Raw genomic sequence first — 20,257 nt, 5'->3', positions numbered from 1 at the left:
ACAGGGCCCTAGCTCACTTTCAAGTTACTGATTATATTGCATTTTTGGAAAACAATTTATATGGCAAGATTTTATATTTTCTTTTGAACATAAGATATCTATCTGATCAAATAGGAAAAATGTGACATGTGCTGGGTCATTACAATTCTGCAGAGTCTGAACAACAACAAAAATGTTTCTCTCCTAGATATGTACAGTTGTGCATACTGGGCAATCTAGCAAAGTGAAAATGAATGTGTCCAGAAGCAGTTAGACATGGATTAACATTGGTACACATGAAGCTACCTCTATGGGGGTAACCTAACAGGAAACTCAGTTATTTCAATATCTTCTGCTGAGAAGCATTTTCTTAAGAAGTTGTGTAAAAAGGACAAACAGGATTTAATTATTGCTAATGAACTCATCTGCATTTAATTCAGCAGGTGGGAGTTGGTGGGGGTAGAAGGTGGTCTCTAAATAATTATATAAGCCATTTCCTAAGAGCAGGGCTCCTTCTTGAGAAAATGGGCAAAGACATTAGAATATATTAATTAGTAATTTAATATATTCCATTCAAACTCATTTCTAACCTTCCTTTGCAATGACTCTCCTATCAGTCCCATCAAATTTTACGGTTTCAATAACGTCCTCCTTGAAGTCACTCCAGTAGATCCGGTCATTGTTCAAATAATCAATAGAAAGGCCAGTTGGCCAACCAAGGTTCCCAAAAACCAGGACATTGCGGGACTCTCCATTCATCCAGGCAGACTCGATTTTAGGTTCTTTTCCCCAGTCAGTCCAGAACATAAGCCTGTAACAGAAGGTTTCTTCATTGTAGCATCTCACCTGGTGGGACTTCATTACAGTAGAGCACAGGGCATTACCTACAGGGAAACCAACTGTTTTGCTCGGGGACCTGGGTGCTCAGTGACACTGGTTTTATATTTTACAGAAGATGGGGAGCAAAAATAGGGGAGCGAGAGTGTGTGTGATTTATCCTTCCTGAAAACTGCACCTCCTTAATAGAAATTGGCCATAGGATGGACATTTTAGGAAAGCTGTTCACTCTTTAAGAAATATTATTGGGCCGGGCGCGGTGGCTCACGCCTGTAATCCCAGCACTTTGGGAGGCCGAGGCGGGTGGATCACGAGGTCAAGATATTGAGACCATCCTGGTCAACATGGTGAAACCCCGTCTCTACTAAAAATACAAAACATTAGCTGGGCATGGTGGCACGTGCCTGTAATCCCAGCTACTCAGGAGGCTGAGGCAGGAGAATTGCCTGAACCCAGGAGGCGGAGGTTGCAGTGAGCCGAGATCGCGCCATTGCACTCCAGCCTGGGTAACAAGAGCGAAACTCCGTCTCAAAAAAAAAAAGAAATATTATTGAAGGCCTACTGTGTGAGAGGCACTGTTCTGTGTTTGAGATTTGTGGGTCAAGATGGCCGGGGAAACCTATGTAAATTCTAGCTGAATAATTTTAAGCTTGATTGGCTCATAGTACACTGAAGTTTATACACCAAACTAAGCTATATTATTGGTGCAGTTAATTAGAAATCAAGTGACAACAGGAGGCCTAAGGTAAAGACCATCCAAGAGCGCAGTAACACCGGGGACACCTCGGGGTGGCTGCAGAGCAGGGAATACTGCTCTAGTCCCATGAATGCCTTCTCAACATGGAGAGCGCATAAGGGCCTCATAAGGAGGGCTTATGCAAAGACCTCTGAGAAGGAAGGCGGCCTCTGCTCACAAGATCTGGGAGGGTCTTTGCAGAAGGGAGCTGGCAAAAAGGAGAAAAGCCTTGCAGGGCAGAGATCATGGAACACCTCAGGCTCTGCCTAGGTTCTCAGAATATGGATTAATTTTAATCGTTCTATGTCTGCTATACTTCTGATGCAGCTGCACCCTGATAACCATCAGTGGTAAACTCGGAGTACTAGTTTAGCATATCTTAGAAGGATCTCAAATGCTCTCCACCTGGCTATCTTACTCCTTTACCCTCCTTTTCCATACCCATAAGATCAATGAGATTGTGCACATAATATAAGTGTTCAGAGCCCACAGCTCCAAACCAAGCGTGGTTGCCATGCTTGCGTTGGTCCCCTGGACTCATCCTGTAAATTCTGTTTTTGTGTCTCTGTCTTTATTTCCTTTTCTCAATCCCTCTTCACCGCCGGGACTAAGGGCACCCACGTATGGGGTTGGGCTGGTTCCCAAGAGGATCTATCAGAGAGCAAAACATACAAAGATGTCTGTCTTCATGGAGCTACTCTGTTGCCTGGGCTGGAGTGCAGTGGCACAATCATGGCTCCCTGCAGTTTCACCCTCCTGGGCTCAAGCAATCTTCCCATCTCAGCCTCCTGAGTAGCTAGGACTGCAGGCGTGTGCCACCATGCCTGGCTAGTTTTTATAATTTTAGTAGAGATGAGGTTTCACCAATGTTGCCCAGGCTGGTCTTGAACTCCTGGGCTCAAGCAAACCGCCTGCCTCACCCTCCCAAACTGTTGGGATTACAGCAGTGAACCACCACACCTGGCAACTCTTTTTAAATATATATTTTGCATCCAATGAATAATTAATTGTAGGGCAAGACTCTATGTAAGCAAAGGTGATCTGACGCTGAAGAATCTAGACCAGGGCTTGCATGATTTCAAATATCTGGAGAGGAACACATATGTAAGATGAATGAGGAGAGATCCTGGTTGTGATATCAAGTGATTGGGAGAGCAAGACCTTGTGTAAGAGCTCCTGTCAGCGCCCAGGAAGGCAGACCTCCCCAGTGTTACCAGTTCCTCTGATTTCCAAAGCAAGAAATACAGATTTTCTTTCTTAAGTTTTAAATGTCAACACTATGTTTAAAAAAAAAAAAAAAAAAAAACGCTTAAAGCTCTGTGTTGTTCAAGCCAAAAGTGTCCATGGACCATATTTGGCCCAGCAGCCACTGCTTTGCTGCCTCTAGTCTAAACCAGGCATCAGCATAGGCCAAGTCTTTAATTCTGCTGAGGAATGTGTGGATTTTAGACAAACTGGGCTCCGGGAAAAATGTAGCCAGGGGCCTTTAAAGTCTCAGCAACTGGTAAATACCACCTTGTTTGGTTTTCATTAAAAATGGTGCACATGTGAAAGAAGCCAGTCACAAAGAACCACATACTGTAGGATTCCACTTGTAGGAAATGTCCAGAATAGGCAAATCTATAGACAGAGAGCAGATTAGCTGTTACTGAGGGCTGGAGAATGGTGGCTCAGAGGAACAGGGTTTCCTTGCAGGGTGACGAAAATGCTTTAAAATTGATTGTCATGATGGATATACAACTCTGCATATACTAAAAGCCAGTGAATTGTACGCTTTAAATGGGTAAATTGTGTGGTATGTGCATTATATTTTAGTAAAGCTGTTTTGTTTTTTTTTTAAGATAATAAGCCCAGCGTGGTGGTTGCAACTGTGGTCCTAGCTACTCAGAAGACTAAGGCAGGGGATTGCTTGAGCCCAGGAGTTCGAGGCTGCAATGAGCTATATCATGCCACTGCACTCCAGTCTGGGTGACAGAGCAAGACCCTGTCTCTATAAGTAAATTAATTACTTTAATTTAAATTAAATTTTAAAATATTAAATATTCTGGCCAGGTATGGTGGCTTATGCCTGTAATCTAAGCACTTTGGAGGCCAAGGCGGGCGGATTACCTGAGGTCGGGGGTTCAAGACCAGCCTGACCAACATGGTAAAAACCCCATCTTTAAAAAAAATAAAGTATTAAATACGCAAAACTAATCAAACAAAAGGTAGGGAATGGAATGGGGAAAATATGCAACAGGTTCACAGAATGATTTTTGTTTCCTCCATGACTTCATTTATGCTATTTCCTGAGTTCTGAATAGCCTGCCTGGCTCCCTTGCCTACCTGTGCCCAAGACATCCATCCTGGTTCCATGTCAGTCCCACTTTCTCCAGGAAGTGGCCCTCCTCACTCTCACCCATGCTGACCTCACATGTCACATGCTTTATCACCAGTTATACTAACAGTGGATCCTAGTCTTCAACATTCAGTTCCATGCTACTTTCTCCATAGAGCTTCTCTGGACCCTTGTAAGGTGGGAGAACTATCACAGCATTTTTCAGGAATTTCCTCGTCACAATTCTCCCTTTCTAGCTTATATTTTAGTCAACTATTGCTATCTAAAGGAGCATGGTATTATTTTGCCCATCTATGTAAATAAGGGATAGAAACCTATGACTAATTTATAAATCCTTTATACGATTCAGATGAGTTTATATATGCAAACCACTTAGCAGAGTAGTTGGCACACAGCAAAAATATAATAAATGTTGGCACTTTCCAATGCTGCTCATGGTATTTTCAGTAGTCATCATCTTCATCATCCTTTGAACCCAGTGGCAGGTCTTATACAGCAGATGCCATAAGAAGGTTTCACATATCATATATGCTTATGCTTATAAAACTTATGGATGATGAGCCTTTCAAATGAACCATGGAATGAGGAGGTTGTAGGTCGGTTCTGGAGGCCTTAGGCAGTGAAACCCTTTCTTACTTCCTATCCCTCCCAGGGCTACACTGAACCATTCCAGAGAGAAAGGAATTACAAAGACTAAAATAAGAATTTCTGGCGGGGTGCAGTGGCTCACGCCTACAATCCCAGCACTTTGGGAGGCTGAGGCAGGTGGATCACCTAAGATCAAGAGTTCAAGACCAGCCTGGCCAACATGGTGAAACACCCATCTCTACTAAAAATACAAAAATTAGCTGGGCGTGGTGGCGCACACCTGTAATCCCAGCTGCTCAGGAGGCTGAGGCAGGAGAATCACTTGAATCCGGGAGGCAGAGGTTGCGATGAGCTAAGATCGTGCCACTGCACTCCAGCCTGGACAACAGAGCAAAACTCCATCTCAAAAAAAAAAAAAAAAAAAGAATTTCTATGAAAAACAGTGAAGGGATATCAGAGTGTGATCATAATATCAGATGGATTTAAACATTAGTTACAAAGGAAAAAATTAAACAGCACACTGGAAACAGTCACATCATTCATACCACAGAACACATTTGCATCTCTTTGCTCCTAAGATATTGTGTGGATAAGATAAAGCAGCAATGACTAATGCTGAGGACAAGTACTCATCACGGGTTAATCTTATCAGTCAAGTATTTGTAATGTTTCATTGCTGAGTTTCTGAGGGTATGATTTAACATATGAAATATAACAGAATCAAAGTAATAGCTCATAGTGTTCTACCTACAAATACTGGCATATCTACACTAGACTGGTCCTACCCAAATAGGAAAATTATTTGGGGTTATTCAAAAAACTTTTTTAAAATGTCACTATTCTGCAGCTAAACTAATATGTAAATACCAAGATATTTCAGCTTCCTGATTATCCAAATAAACGTCTTGAAATGCAGAGGAAAAATAATTGTTCTCACTTACACTAAGATAATTTATAGGTAAATTGCAAATTGGAACATTTCTACAACTGGATAATATATATTTATACATGTGTCATTTTAAATATTTACATATTTTAGATATACATGTTTAATTATTTCCAATAAAATATGACCAAATCCCTAGCTGAATTTCAATGAGTGAGTTACTTTAAAACATACAAATGTAAGGAAAAACAATTCTGCTTCAGTTAAAGCAGTTAAATCCACCAAGAGCTTTAGAGTTCAGAGCTCTGATTTGGCAAGGAATCCATGTAACCAGAAAGATCCTCAGATGTGTTCTCAAAGGAATTTCCCCATCAGAAACAGTTGGTCCTAGATGATCTCAAGAGCATGTTATAATTCTTAAAACAGTCATAGATGCTACTCCCAAAAACCTGAAGGACAATTTCAGTATAACTAGGAAAAAACATTAAAAGAAACAGAATGTGATGAGAATCCAGGGAGAAATATATAGAACATTGAAGACTTCTCCAAGTACTTACCCTAGTTTGGGATTCACAGCCACTGCAGCTGGTTGATCCAGGTCGGTGGAAATCAGCCACTTTCTGTACCTTCCATCAAGTTTAGCCACCTCAATGCGTTTATTCTTGACATCCGACCAGTAAATATGCCTGAATTCAGAGGGACACAGTTAAACAACTGCAAAGCCTAGAATAATCATTACTGGGTAAGAGGTTTGAAGATGAGAGCATTTTGTTTGAAAGTTCTGGCTGGTGAGAGAGCTACTCAGATACCCATCATCAGAGCATAGTCCCCCTCTCAGAACGCCCAGTCTCTCCAGCCAAGGAATATTTTTGGCAGGTTACACCTGGAAAAGTAAAGAACTGAGGGGACTCCTGCTCACCAGCCAAAGCACCTGAATCAGGCAGCTCCGCAATGATGGCAGACACAGCAGTCAGACTAGCCTCTGACTGGCATTATTATGAGACATGGGCTTCTAGTAGAAGTCATAAGTCACCATGGGCTGGTGCGTTAACTCTGACTGCTCATGAGTCTACTTCCTCCTCTTCAAGAAAGAGCCCCATTAGAATCAATAGGAACCTGGCATCAGCTCAAAGATGAGTGGAAACAGCCTATCGGAATAACAAACGCAGAAAGACTGTCCTGCCTTATCTCCATTCTGAGGCTGCAGGTCTCAGTCTCTTACAAACAGAAAAAGTTCTATCACTTTCTTAATTCTCTTATTCATTAAGGCTGAGAAAGAGGTAAAACTTAAAACAAGAAGACCGATCTACCATTGCCTGGTTGGTTTTCAGAAGAGAGTATTAATGTCTGGATTTTGAGTTCCTGACTCTAGCACCAGTTCTTGAAGGCCCTGTTTCTTGACCAAAAATGCTGAATTGAGTCTCCTGTTAGCCTGCAGGCACAGTGGGACCCAATTAGCTTCTTCAAACATGCTCAAGTCTTCCAGGAATACCAGCCATATTTTTTAAAAGGTGAAAAAGAATTTATACTGCAAATGACTCTCTATTTTCCAGGAGGGCAGTGACCCCTGAATCTTCCCCCTCAGACATGTTTCCATTATTAGTTCATTTTCAAGGAATCACTTTCCCACCACTGTAACTCAGTATAAACATCTTCCTTGAAGGAGCTAACTTCTCCACATCTGTTTGCACCTCACACATCTACCTGATGATACCCCTACTTAAGGTTCTACTTAAAGACCATCCAAAATGTGTGGCTGGGCTACGAAAAGGTCTAGAAGAACAGAACAGACTGACATGTCTATCAACTCAATCCCAAAGACTAAACAGGAAACTCAAATTTCCAACCTGTTTTAATTATCAAGCCTGCTAAAAACACAAGATGTGGATTGTTCATCCCCAAGATAACTACCATAAGAAACAGAAAGTTTCACCTCAACTGCTTTTCTGGGAGAATTGTGAGGCTGCACCATTTATTCACAAAATAAACAGTGCTGCCATACTGAAAGCTAATTTTGGAACCCAGAACTCTGTTGGCAAGAATGCTGTCCTAGATACAACAGCGAATCTTAACCTGGGTGCTTTTCCAAATTTTTTCACTGCCCACAAAAAAGACAGGATATGATAATGTCTCCATGACATGCTGGGGTAAGTGGAGGTAGTTGCTGGGGCTTCAGCAAGCCCAACCACAGCCCGGCTGCACCTGTGGCTGAATGTACCCATATCCAGGCCCAGCCTTACTCATGGGCCATGGCAAGCAATAGAGAACTCTAACCTGGAAAACAGAACAGATAAGTGGGGAAATGTATGGCAAATTTACCTTCCAACCCAGTCCACTGCTATTCCATCTGGCTGCATTACATATTTCAGTTTCAGGTCAACTTCCTGCACAAGATTATTGCGGCCGGATTCAAAGTTGGGGATGTAGGCACGTTTGATAGCACCAAACCTAGAGCCCTCCCCTCGCACAGTGTAATACACAACACCTACAAAGGAAGACACACAGGTCAGTTTCATATCAAGAGCATCAAGTAAAAGAACTGGGGTCTAGTTAGGTGAAGTACTGTTCATTTATTGACATCCCTACCTCCTTCCTCACTATTGTTATAAGGTAAATAATTGAATGACATCAGTATAATCAAACCTTAAAACCTATCAAACTTGAGCTACGAGCTACAAATGCTTCAACTGAGAACTTAGTGAGATTTAGTCATCTCTATTTAAAAGTGATTGATTTAAACGTATTTCAACAAAGTGCTTATTTACCCTTATTAGGATCAAGTTCTAGTTTCCAAAACAGAATGTATAGAGATAAACGAGGGCAGGCTGTTGAGAATTTGAAAGCATACTCAAGACCAGAGGCAATAAAGAAGCCATGTTAATGAGAAGTCCTGTTTTATATATAGACAGATGGATGGTGGACAGCAGTCATGTTAAAAGCATAGGAAGACTGTGACTGTAAAGGCATGCACTGAACACCTGCTGCTTTCCTAGTATGCACCATTCTTGAAAAGCTTATTGTGTTGCATAAGCTTTTCATGTTCTTTTTGTACAAAAAGAACTTGAATTTTTATAGGAATCTGACTATATTAACTATCTCTCTGTTAATCAATAAAGCTGACTATCCAACTGGGTTGCAAAATCTGTGATTTGATGTATGTGACATACAACAACGTATGTGAAAATACAACAATAATAAATCCTATATTGGCATAGTTATTGATGGTTTTCAAAATCTTTCATATATACTATCTCATTCAGTCTTCAAAACAACTCTCAGAGGTAGGCAGGCAGAACAAGATTACTACTTTGATTTTGTAGATTAAAAAACTGAGATTCAGAGAATCATTACAATTATTTAGGATCATAAAGCTAGTAGATAAGGGAGACTGGCATAAAAGATAAGTTTACAGGCGTAGAAGACAAGTTTTCTGACTCCTACCTTACTGTCATCTCCCCATACACAGCCATGAGAGATTCAACAATAAGCATTATTCATTTTTCCCTTCATTCGACTAAATTTTTTCTATCACCTACCACATAGAGTATACTAGATGTTGGGTCAGATGCTAGGCATTTAGAGATAAATTAGATTCAGTCTTTGTCTCCAAAAAGCAGATGTCTAGAGGATAGAGTGATATTATGTGGCCAAGTACTATATAACTCAGAGTAACATGTGCCATAAAATGACATAGGCTCATGGTGAACAATCATAGAACTCTGCCAGCAGGAGTAATAGAAGTTGTCACAGAGGTGGTGACATTAAACTGGGTCTTTGAATTGTCAGTAGAAATTTTCAAGGTATACAATGGTAAGAAAGAACAAGATCTGCAGTATCAATGAAAGAAATTTCAAAATACAAGGAGATGTGAGATGGTCCAGAAAGGATAAACCCTAGCAATGAGAGGAGTTTTGGAAATAAATCAGGAAAGACTGCCTGGGATTCAAGGCCACACTAAAGCATCAGAAGCATGCTGGATTGGAAGAGTTTCCTCTCCACTAACGCAACAAAATTCACTCATTAAACAATACATTCTTTAAAAGTCAACACCTTAAAATTATATAAAGTCACATCAATGAAAGATGCTGAAGTTTATACTCACTGAGGCCTGTGTCCTCGGGATCCCAATCATAATCAACAGCTTGGATATATTCCTCATCTTGAAGATACTCTGAGAACCTCTCAGATGAGAGATTATATTTTCGAATTCGAACATTGTCAGGCAATAGCAACAAAGGAGAGCTACCTGTAAACAAACAAGGGGCTACTTTATACTTTCCTTATATAAAGCAGAATATAAAATGCACAGCATGTACTTGCCCCTTTTTTTAAAGAACACGAGTTTTTATAGGAATCTATCTCTGTTAATCAATAAAGCTGACTATCCAACTGGGTTACAAAATCTGTGACTTGACATCTTGTCTCCACTTCAAGTGGAAAGCTAATATGTCTCTTAGGGACATTACCAATTCTTTATTCTTTGTCCTCAGTGGTAGTTCGGAACAAAGCCAGACTGGGACCCCTACACAGAGTCCTCATTTTCACGAAATTGTTTTTATTTACTGACATCAAAATAGACAAGACTGCAGACATTCTGTCTCACAGAAGAAATGCTTTTACAGGCTTACTAAAAGTTTACCAGGAGAGTCTCATTCCTCATTCTTTACTGATAGATTTTATGACTCTTTTGGCAGGTAATCAGTTCTATGACCCAATTTAGCTTCTGGCTAGTGAAAAAATAAACCTAGTTTGTCCTTGATTTATTTCTTTAACCTAAAGCAGCTACTTAATGGTGACTCATCCCAAGATGCTCTGTCTAGAATCTTTAAAATTTAATTTACTGGCATAATATCAATTGAATCCAATTTAAGTAACTTTTAGAAGTTCATTTTATATATTTCTATCTTGATATTATGTTTTATATGAATATTCCAATTTGTTTCAGTCATGTCCTTAGTTAAAAGATTTAAACATTTTAAAATTTGCTGCTTAATTACCAGATCAACTGTTCAAATGCCTTCACTCTGGTTTTCATTCACTGTCAACAGTGTTTGGAAGGTCAAATATTTAAGTATGCTAGTCAAATGTATGCTTTAAAAGCTCAATTTGTATGAAGAAATTGAACAGCTATTTTGGCCATTTGCTCTTAATTTACAAAATAAAGTGTTATTTTCTTATCAAGTTCCTTAAACTCTAGTATGAACTTCAAACTCAAAATAAAGACTCATGCCTCTTAACTAGGATAGGATGATTTAGATCAGGCCTCTGGGATTTAGAGTATAATACTTCTGACGTACATTCTTTCTCTCCTTTTATCAGGCCTGATTCTCAGATACTGGCATCAACCTTAAATGTAAAACTCATGATTGAAGTTATGACAGTGCCAGACTTCTTTCTGTCTGTGATCAGTAGCCCATGAACAATAAAAAGGGGATATGTCAGCAGAGTATCCTTGATTTGCCCCAATTTGTGAGCCCTCTTGGACTATTGGGCCTCAAATCTTATTCTAAGTGAAGTGGGAGCTAGAGGGCCTTGTTACTTTCCTTCTATTGATGACCATCCCATAGGAAAGCTTTTGCTGTTGTTCGAGCCTTAAGGAAGATGACCTCTTGTCCACTTTCTGAAGTTTTTATTGAACTGGACAAGAGGCTAAATCCATTAAAATAAGTAACAGCTGACTCTTGTTTTAATTGCTACATATTTGTTGGGGGATATTGCTATTGTTTTAAGCTGGCAGGGGAGGAGAGAGAAGGACAGACTACAGAGGTGTTGGAAGAGAAGTAGCTGGAGAGTTAAAAAAAAAAAAAAAAAAAGAAAAGAAAAACTCAGAATCTAAAGTTTCTTTCCTCATATAGTGTACTCATCAGTATTTATTTCCCCAAAAGTCAATTAATTCCGGAATGAACTCATCATACCCTCAGCTGCACATCGTTTTCCAAGGCGGTCACTCATAGATGTGAAGCCATCAGCACAGACACACTCATAACTTCCTTTGGTATTTCTGCAGTGCTGGGAACAAATCCCAAATTGCTCACATTCATTGATATCTGTAGGTAAAATAAAACCAAATATGCAACATCTGCTCCCATGCATTCTTTAGAGACCTTACTTCTGCTTAAAGCCCATATTCACCAGCAGTGAGGACCAAGAAGAGTACAGATGAAAATAAGTAATGATACAAACATTTGTGAAACACTAGGTTTCAGATACCATTCCACATGCTTTCCAAATATTTTCCTTGTACAATCCCGCCAAAAGGCTATAAGAGGTATGGACAATTAAGCCACAGTTCCAAAGCTGATAAGCAATGGAGACAGGATTTAAACGGTATGACTCTGCAATAGCAGAGCACATTTTCCCTTTCAGAAGGCACCTGTTGTGTTGTATTTTTCCGTGTCCCTTCCCTTCTGTTAACCAGCTTCGGGAACAGGAGTCACTGATTTGGTTTTCGATTGAGTTCTTAAGCTTCAGGTCCAAAATGAACTCTTAGAAAATTTTCTGACTATGATATATCATGAGTTACAAAGAGTAAATTCAAATAGTAAAAGGCACCTAAAATCACACTTGTCACTCACCATCTTGATAAGCTACCTTCTGACTCCTTACCTTACAATTCATCTATGTCTGGTGTAACTGTAGGTATAAAACAAGTATGTGTTGTTTGACATACAATGAAGAGAGTAAGCCTAGTTTGTTTCTTTTAAAGACTTTGATTTCACACACTGGTATAATAAGCAGCCATCATCACCAAGGCCTTCATCATTCATATTGATTCCACAGACTTTACTGAGCACACAGTATCTGACAAGCACTTAGGTAGGCACTGGTCAGATAGCATGCATGCAGGCAGGGGGCAAAGCAATTCTTCAGTAGTTTAATTATCTAGAACCATGAAACCATGAATATGGCACCATTAGGGGAATTAAATAGTGATTTATTTAATAAAAGGGAATGGGTGGAGAACCTTAAATGTAAAGTTCACCTAAACAGGAATTGGAAAAAATATACTCTACCTAGACAGGAAGTTCTATCCAAAACACTGGCTTCGAACCCAGCTGTACAGGAGCAGATAAATCCTCCTTCATTTAATTGGGTACAATTTTGCTCACATATATTTTCAGCACATGTTCTTTCTTTTCCTATGTCTGAAAAACAAAATCACTGTATCACAAACCAGATCAGCCACAAATAACAGTCAAGGGGTATAACAAAAGGAGCACCTACCCATAACCAACTATAGGACGTCTTAAAATGACACCTTTCCACAAGACTTGGAGAGGACAGAGGGCTTTGGGTGAATCTGGATTCCTATTCTGATAATGGCCTGAATGCCATTTATAAAAATGCATAAAATATTAAAACCTTGAGGCAATGTTCACATTATATGCAGCACTCCCAGGCTCATCCTCAGAGCATCCAATTCTGGACTCCGGAACTGTGAAGCCTGACATTCTTCAGCTATTACCACCTGCTCTACTATCTTTAATCCTATTGCAGGTAGATAGATAGATAGGCATATATAAATAAAAGACATAGATACGTGTAGGTTAGAACAAAGTTACAAATAGGAAGAAACTATACAATTTTAAAAAGACTATAACTTGCCTAACATTGACCAATTGATTTTATATATATAAACAATTGATGTACATACATATATATGTATATGTACACACATATATGTACATATAGGTACATATATACATATACATGCATATGTGTACATAAACACAAATATGTACATAAACATATATACGTATGTATATCAAGTGTTGATGTATTTTACTGCACCCTGGTCAACACTTCATATACATACATATATATGTACGTGTGTATATATATATATATATATATATATGTACATATACATGTACATTTTACACAAAATGTACAAAATTCATATAAAAGAAATTTTATAGTTTCTTCCTATTTGTGTATATATATATATATACACAAAAAATGATATACATACATATATACATATATACGTCTATATACATATATAGACATGTGTGTGTGTGTGTGTTTGTATATATATATATATATATATATACAGGTATTGATCGACTTATGACCTATGCAACTTATGACCATTCCACTTTACGACCACAATCACTATCCACGACTGCTCCGCGTCTGGCAGCGCAAACGTTGCCCCACTGGGCGTACGACAGTGCAGACCAGCTTCCGGCAGCACTACCATTTCCGCATGCACCATTTCAACTGTACATATAGCCTACTCAACTTATGACCAAATCGTGTTACGACCGGTCTGCCGGTCCCAATTGTGGTCATAAGTCGAGCACTAGCTGTATTTATGTCTCAGTCTCCATCTATCCTCAAACCTCGGTCTTACAGAAAAACTGGTGAAGATACACACACACACACACACATATACACACACACATATACACACACATATACGATACGTATGTATGTATATATGTGTGTGTGTATATATATATGTGTGTGTATATATATATGTGTCTGTGTGTTTGTATGTATATATGTATGCATATCAAGTGTTGACCAGAGTGCAGTAAAATACATAGAGTTCTAAGTCATACTGCTCCCGGAGCCAAAAATTTGTACACATGGAAAGAAATTTTGTACTATGTATGTATGCATCAAGGACTTAAAAATATTCATACTTTTTTACCCAGTTATTCCATGTTAATGAATTTTCCCTTGAGAAGGAAAAAAAATATGCAGTATGATTTATGTTTAAGGGTTATAACAATATTTATAATTAGAACATTTTGAAAACAACTTGCATGTATGTTCAGTGATAGGGAATAAATTATGTTATAGTATACTTTAACAAATTTAAGACATTACTGATGCACCATTACTTTATGTAACACTAATGTAGAAAATGTCTGGAACACACACTAACACGTTATTAACTGCAAGATATATCTTGGTTTCAAAGATGTAGAAATATAAAAAAAAAATACACCTAGAATCAATAAGTTATTATTATTTACATGATGAATTGCTATGCAAGTATTAAAATTTATAGTTTCAAATGATGGGAAATATCTCTAACAAACTGAAAAAACTGAAAAGCTCCAGTTAGTATAGAATATTGGTTAATTTTTTAAAATACTAATAAATATTTCTTGCATACATGTATGCAAAACAAAGATAGCAAAAGTATACCAAACTTTAAAGGTTAGTTCTCTCTTAGTGATGGGATTCAAATGATTTTTACTTTTGATTGATAGTTAACTTTCACAGTAAACAAAACAAAACAAATCAAAAAAACCCAACTCATGGTTTATTTTTGTAGAGCCCATATGAACGATCCTTATTATTCTGGGATCCAGATGTTCCAGGATAGACTTTTTTTTTTTTTTTTTTTTTTTTGAGACGGAGTTTCACTCATGTTACCCAGGCTGGAGTGCAATGGCGCGATCTCGGCTCACCGCAACCTCCGCCTCCTGGGTTCAGGCAATTCTCCTGCCTCAGCCTCCTGAGTAGCTGGGATTACAGGCACGCACCACCATGCCCAGCTAATTTTTTGTATTTTTAGTAGAGACGGGGTTTCACCATGTTGACCACGATGGTCTCGATCTCTTAACCTCGTGATCCACCCGCCTCAGCCTCCCAAAGTGCTGGGATTATAGACGTGAGCCACCACGCCTGCCCCTTGGTTATGTTAATCATCCTTTTCCCATACAAAGTGCTCCCTCCACTTCGTTTTTGTTGTTGTTGTTTTCTGTTTGTTTGTTTTGTTTGTTTGGATACAGGGTCTCTCTTTATTGGCCAGGCTGGAGTACAGTGGCACAATCACAGGTCACTGCAGCCTCTAACTGCACTCAAGTGATCCTTCCACCTCAGCCTCCTGAGTAGCAGGAACTAGAGGTGCATGCCACTACACCCAGCAAATTTTTAAATATTTTGTTAGGTCGGGGTTTTACCATGCTGCCTCAGCTGTTCTTGAATTCCTGGGCTCAAGTGATCTGTCTGCTTCAGCCTCTCAAAGTGTTGGGATTACAGGCGTGAGCGCACCTGGCTACTCCCTCAACTTTAAAAATAAAAATCAATGTTCCTTCCAAGGTCCCCTGTGGTGTTCCTTTCTTGATCAACCATCCTCAAAAGCTTTTTCAAGTACCAAGGATACTGCATTTGGCTTAAGATTTGCTTTTAATGTACAGATTAATAAACAAAATACGTAGCCTTAAGAGGCACCCAGTGAACTGGAAAGAGGATGTGCTCTGCAGTGAAGCAGACCAGAGTTCAAATCCTGACTCAATCTCTTAATGACAGTAAGATCTGGCCAATTCATTCAACCTCTAAGTTTGTTGCCTCATGCGTACATACAAAAGAGATAGCAATACCTAACTCATAAGATTGCTACCAGGCACATTGAATGTTTGACACAATGTCTGGTCTAGGATAAGCACTCAATCACAGCTAGCTATGGGCTTGACTGGAATTCAAGCAAAGAGTAAATTCAAGAAAATGTGGTTAGTGTCTACATTATGTCATTACATGCTTTAATTAAGTAAACCTGAGTTACTACAATGAAGTATAAAAATAAATGTTTACTTACTGCAACCCAGTTCATCAGACAAGTCACCACAGTCATCAGCATCATCACACACACTGTCATGTGGAATGCAATGTCCATTGCCACACTTATATTCATATTCCGTACAAGGTTTAGGGGTGGGTTTTCTACCTGTAATGTAAGAACGAGTAAAAATCAAAACTTTTTCTTTTATGAAGCTAGATGCTTCCTTCTATGACAGAGACAGTTTGTGCTTACCAAATAAACAATTGCTTCCCTACATTTCCCAGTCTCCCTTGCACCTGGGTTAGAACCATGGACCAGTTCTAGCCAATGGACTGTGAGTTGGATGAGCCATGTGTCACTACTGGGCTGAAGCAATAAAAAGCCCATGTGCCTCCTCCATGTATCCTTGGAAACCATGTGTTCCAGGCAGCACAGCTACAAGATACAGGAGAGCTGTGGAACCAGCATTGGCCTTTACATGAGTGCTCAATAAGGCTTCATTGTGTTACACCCTTGAGACTTTAGGATTTGTTGATTGCAACAGCAGTATTAATTGCTCTGAATATCCTAGAGTGATAAGGGAAGTAGAGTACTTCCATAAAAAATACCTAAAATATTTGGCATTGGATTAATAGTCAGGAGGCAAGCAACAAGGCACTGATATTGGAGGCAGGAAAGATGGAGATCACGTTACGCAGTGTCAAAGCATTTGGTAAACCTATCACCTCAAAAAAACTGGAAGGCAGATCACATGCTTACTGAAGCTGTCAATTATGGAGCAAGGTTAGAAGACAGAATGTTAGTAATGGGCATTGATTGCCATTCCTGAGTTGGGCAAGATAGCATAAGAAAGAGAGAAGCTAAAGGAAGAACTGGTTAACTTATAAGCAGAAATAAAATAAATGCAGAAATGTGCTGTGTGAGAAGAGCCAACTGTATCTACATCTCAAACAATAAAAGTCTGAAATTTAAAAGGCTTTGAGACACGAAGTCCCAATAAAACCTCTTCATTGGCTAAAATGACTGCCCACCTATTTTTCTACATGGATTGGATGTAAGTGACAATCAGTTCAGACAAGGTATGTGAGGGAAAGAAAGCAAAGAAAACAGCAGATTTGAGAAGTATGTCTCAAAAAGAGCACTAGATCAGGTTACTAACTTTTAGAATGGACTAGAAGCAAACAGATCAAAAGCCTGGTAGGTTTCTGAGAGAAAGTATAATCGAATAAACCAAAATATTATCACTGTTAGAGAATTGAAAAAAAAAAAACTTGGGGGCCGGGTGCGGTGGCTCAAGCCTGTAATCCCAGCACTTTGGGAGGCCGAGGCGGGTGGATCACGAGGTCAAGAGATCGAGACCATCCTGGTCAACATGGTGAAACCCCGTCTCTACTAAAAATACAAAAAATTAGCTGGGCATGGTGGTGCGTGCCTGTAATCCCAGCTACTCAGGAGGCTGAGGCAGGAGAATTGCTTGAACCCAGGAGGCGGAGGTTGCGGTGAGCCGAGATCGCGCCATTGCACTCCAGCCTGGGTAACAAGAGCGAACCTCTGTCTCAAAAAAAAAAAAAAAAAAAAAAAAAAACTTGGGGTCCCAACCTTCTGTAAGCAAGAAGTAGGCTGAGAAACTTGTGCAGGCTCTAATGGGAGCAATATTTCCCTTTCCCTCTTCATTTGAAGAGGAAAATAGACAAGGAAAAACTCTCAAAGGGTAGACTCAGAGACAATGAGGGACACTTGGACATAGGAGTTCCTCTCAGAGCAGAGGCACAAGCTAATCAATAAATCCTGTCCATTCCCCGAAGAAGGGACCTTTATGATGTCTTCCCAGAGTCACTATGTAATTTACCCTCCTTTCCAAGCCAGTGTGCTTTTGAACATAAAGGTGGTGCTATTCATAATTCCACCAGGGCAGCAGACATGAATCAGGACTGTCCTGTGTCAACATGTGTCATCCTAGCCCAGTGGGACTTCAGAATTGCTACAGACTGGTGATTGCCATGATTCTCTCTTTTTTTTCCAATGGGAATGTTTATTTCTATTGTGTTGCCCCTGTTCTGCCACTACCTATTAGGAGCCGATGGCACTGATAAAACTAGTTTATTAGTTTGTGGGTCTCCAAACCAAGAGGAACCACATCTGGAACTGATTGAGTGGCTACTGCCCATTACCCAGAGGTCCTGGATTTCAGTTTCTGAATGGACTATGAGCTATGTCCCTTGGGGAGGGGTTAAGAGTGTGAGAAGAAAATCATAAAGGAATATTTAGTGACACAAGGGTAAATTGTATGAGAATGAGTTCTTGCAGTCTCCCTTATAGTTAGATCAGGGCCATGTGACTGGTTCTGACCCATGGACTGTGAGCACGAGGATATCTGTTATTTCCAGGTTCAGGAAGTTAAGAACCTGTGTGCCTCCACCATGTAGATCTTCTCCTACCTTCCCAACCTTGAATGTCTTCCTGATGGCATATTATAGGACGGGGGAGGGTTGCTTGTCTGTCATTAAACTTAACATGAGTGAGAAATGAATCTTCGCCATTTTAAGCCACTGGAATATTACAGTTTGCTTCCTGTGGTGGCTGGTAGTGGTTTCCCAAAATAAAACCCTGCTCCTTGGAAAGAATAAAAGTTTATGGATCTTTTTTTTTACTCTGGGATTTGACCATGTGCTACAAATGTCTTGCTTCTTTTTTTTTTTTTTTAAGGGCATTATTAGTAGGGGAAATGGAAAGAGAAAAGAGGAAGGGGAAAATCTACTCAAATTTTAAAAAAATTATTTTATGGCCAGGTGCGGTGGCTCATGCCTGTAATCCCAGCACTTTGGGAGGCCAAGATGGGTGGATCATGAGGTCAGGAGTTCAGCCTAGCCAATATGGTGAAACCTTGTCTCTACTAAAAATACAAAAATTAGCCAGGTGTGGTGGCATGCACCTGTAATCCCAGCTACTCAGGAGGCTGAGGCAGAAGAATAGCTTGAACCTGGGAGACAGAGGTTGCAGTGAGCCAAGATTGCGCCACTGCACCCCAGCCTGGGCAACAGAACAAGACTCCGTCTCAAAAAAAAAAGATTTATTTTATTTCTGGGTTTTCATCCTTTTGTGTTATGCCTCAAATAAATGTATTAATGCTGTAGCCACAGATTCATCTCTGCCAGTAATAATAATAATAATAGGAATACAACCTTGAAGGTTGCAGTAGTGTCAAAGTCCTCCCTGACAGACAGTCCCCTCTGGGATGGGGGCTGGAAGTAAGCATTCTGTGGGAAAGCATTCTAAGGCCACATCAATACAAAAAAATAGAATGTGGAAAAAATAGGCATTTATCTTAATTTTCCCAGATAATATCTTTTTAGGGGAAAAAAAAAAAAACGAACTGAAGTTGGGGAAATGATCTTCCTCACTGACTTTTTTCTAGGCAAATTAAATTGCCCAGAAAATTGATCAACTTTCTCCTTCAATGAATAGATTTTTAAAACATTTTGAAAGTATAGAAAAAGCACAGATATTTCAATGCCTGAAATATTAAATCCAGCCAGCTTGACACTTCCATCTTAAACTAATCTATCACTTTTCTCTTCTGGGAAATCAATTTTCATTTTCGACATGGATATTAGATAAGCTCTGTTAACACCAGTGCTGCCTTACTTTACGTGATCTCTGCAGCCGGGCACCTGCCTAGATTAGCAATTAGCAACTCTAGGCTGAAGAATCCTCAAATCTTATATTTGAAAGAAAATAAACTATGAATTTGTGAGGTGTGACTCAACCAATATTTAGTGTTTGTTCTCATTTTCTTATGAGAAAAGAGGAAGGAGAAGGCTTATTAAACGTTTAAACAAAGGCTGAAAAATTAATGGATTTTCCAGCATCAGGCTCAAATGAGACAGGAAGAAAGAGGCAGAGTTACATGGAAGCAATGCATGTGGTATGGTCTTGTGAGCAATTATGTCAGCAGAGATCCGCAGTCATGGACAGAACACTGTAGAACAAACTGAACTCCCAGGGGTACATTTTGCAAACTGCCGACAACTTGGGGCCCTTCCTTTCTCCTTCTCCCTTTTGACTTTTGCTTACAGTGCTCCTCTGTCTCATCAGTTCCATCTCCACAGTCATCCACACCGTTGCACACCTCATGACCATAAATGCAGCGATTGTTGTCACACCGGAAACGATTTGGTGAATTACAGGGAATATTCACTGAAAGGAAAGATGGAAAAATGAAATTACAAGAGTAGAATCTAAGTGTCAATATCTAAAATACTCTGGTGCCAGCACCAAGCTTGCTTCATCCATGCACTCATTTACTCATCTGATCAATCAGTCTACAGATACACCTTACATATCTAGTACACAGTAAGGCACTATGCTAGG

General features: G+C 39.6%; 1 protein-coding gene across 5 annotated transcripts in view; it reads right to left on the bottom strand.

Moving 5' to 3' along the window:
- The window catches only part of LRP2 (LDL receptor related protein 2), a 219,338-nt gene that overhangs the window by 16,240 nt on the left and 182,841 nt on the right, over positions 1-20,257 (bottom strand). For all 5 annotated transcript variants that reach the window (XM_032293063.1, XM_032293061.1, XM_032293064.1 and 2 more), the window contains 8 exons: positions 19,961-20,083; positions 15,923-16,051; positions 12,378-12,509; positions 11,280-11,411; positions 9,467-9,610; positions 7,684-7,849; positions 5,922-6,050; positions 570-790 (listed from right to left, as the gene is read on the bottom strand). In XM_032293063.1, the coding sequence (XP_032148954.1) occupies positions 570-790; positions 5,922-6,050; positions 7,684-7,849; positions 9,467-9,610; positions 11,280-11,411; positions 12,378-12,509; positions 15,923-16,051; positions 19,961-20,083 (1,176 nt within the window). The remainder of the gene's footprint in view (positions 1-569; positions 791-5,921; positions 6,051-7,683; positions 7,850-9,466; positions 9,611-11,279; positions 11,412-12,377; positions 12,510-15,922; positions 16,052-19,960; positions 20,084-20,257) is intronic.

This window comes from Sapajus apella, unplaced genomic scaffold (genome assembly GCF_009761245.1).
Source record: "Sapajus apella isolate SASKATOON/1434 unplaced genomic scaffold, GSC_monkey_1.0 scaffold28, whole genome shotgun sequence".
NCBI lineage: Eukaryota > Metazoa > Chordata > Mammalia > Primates > Cebidae > Sapajus > Sapajus apella.
Note: the sequence above shows the minus strand (reverse complement) of the source record. Positions and strands in the feature narration are given on the sequence as shown.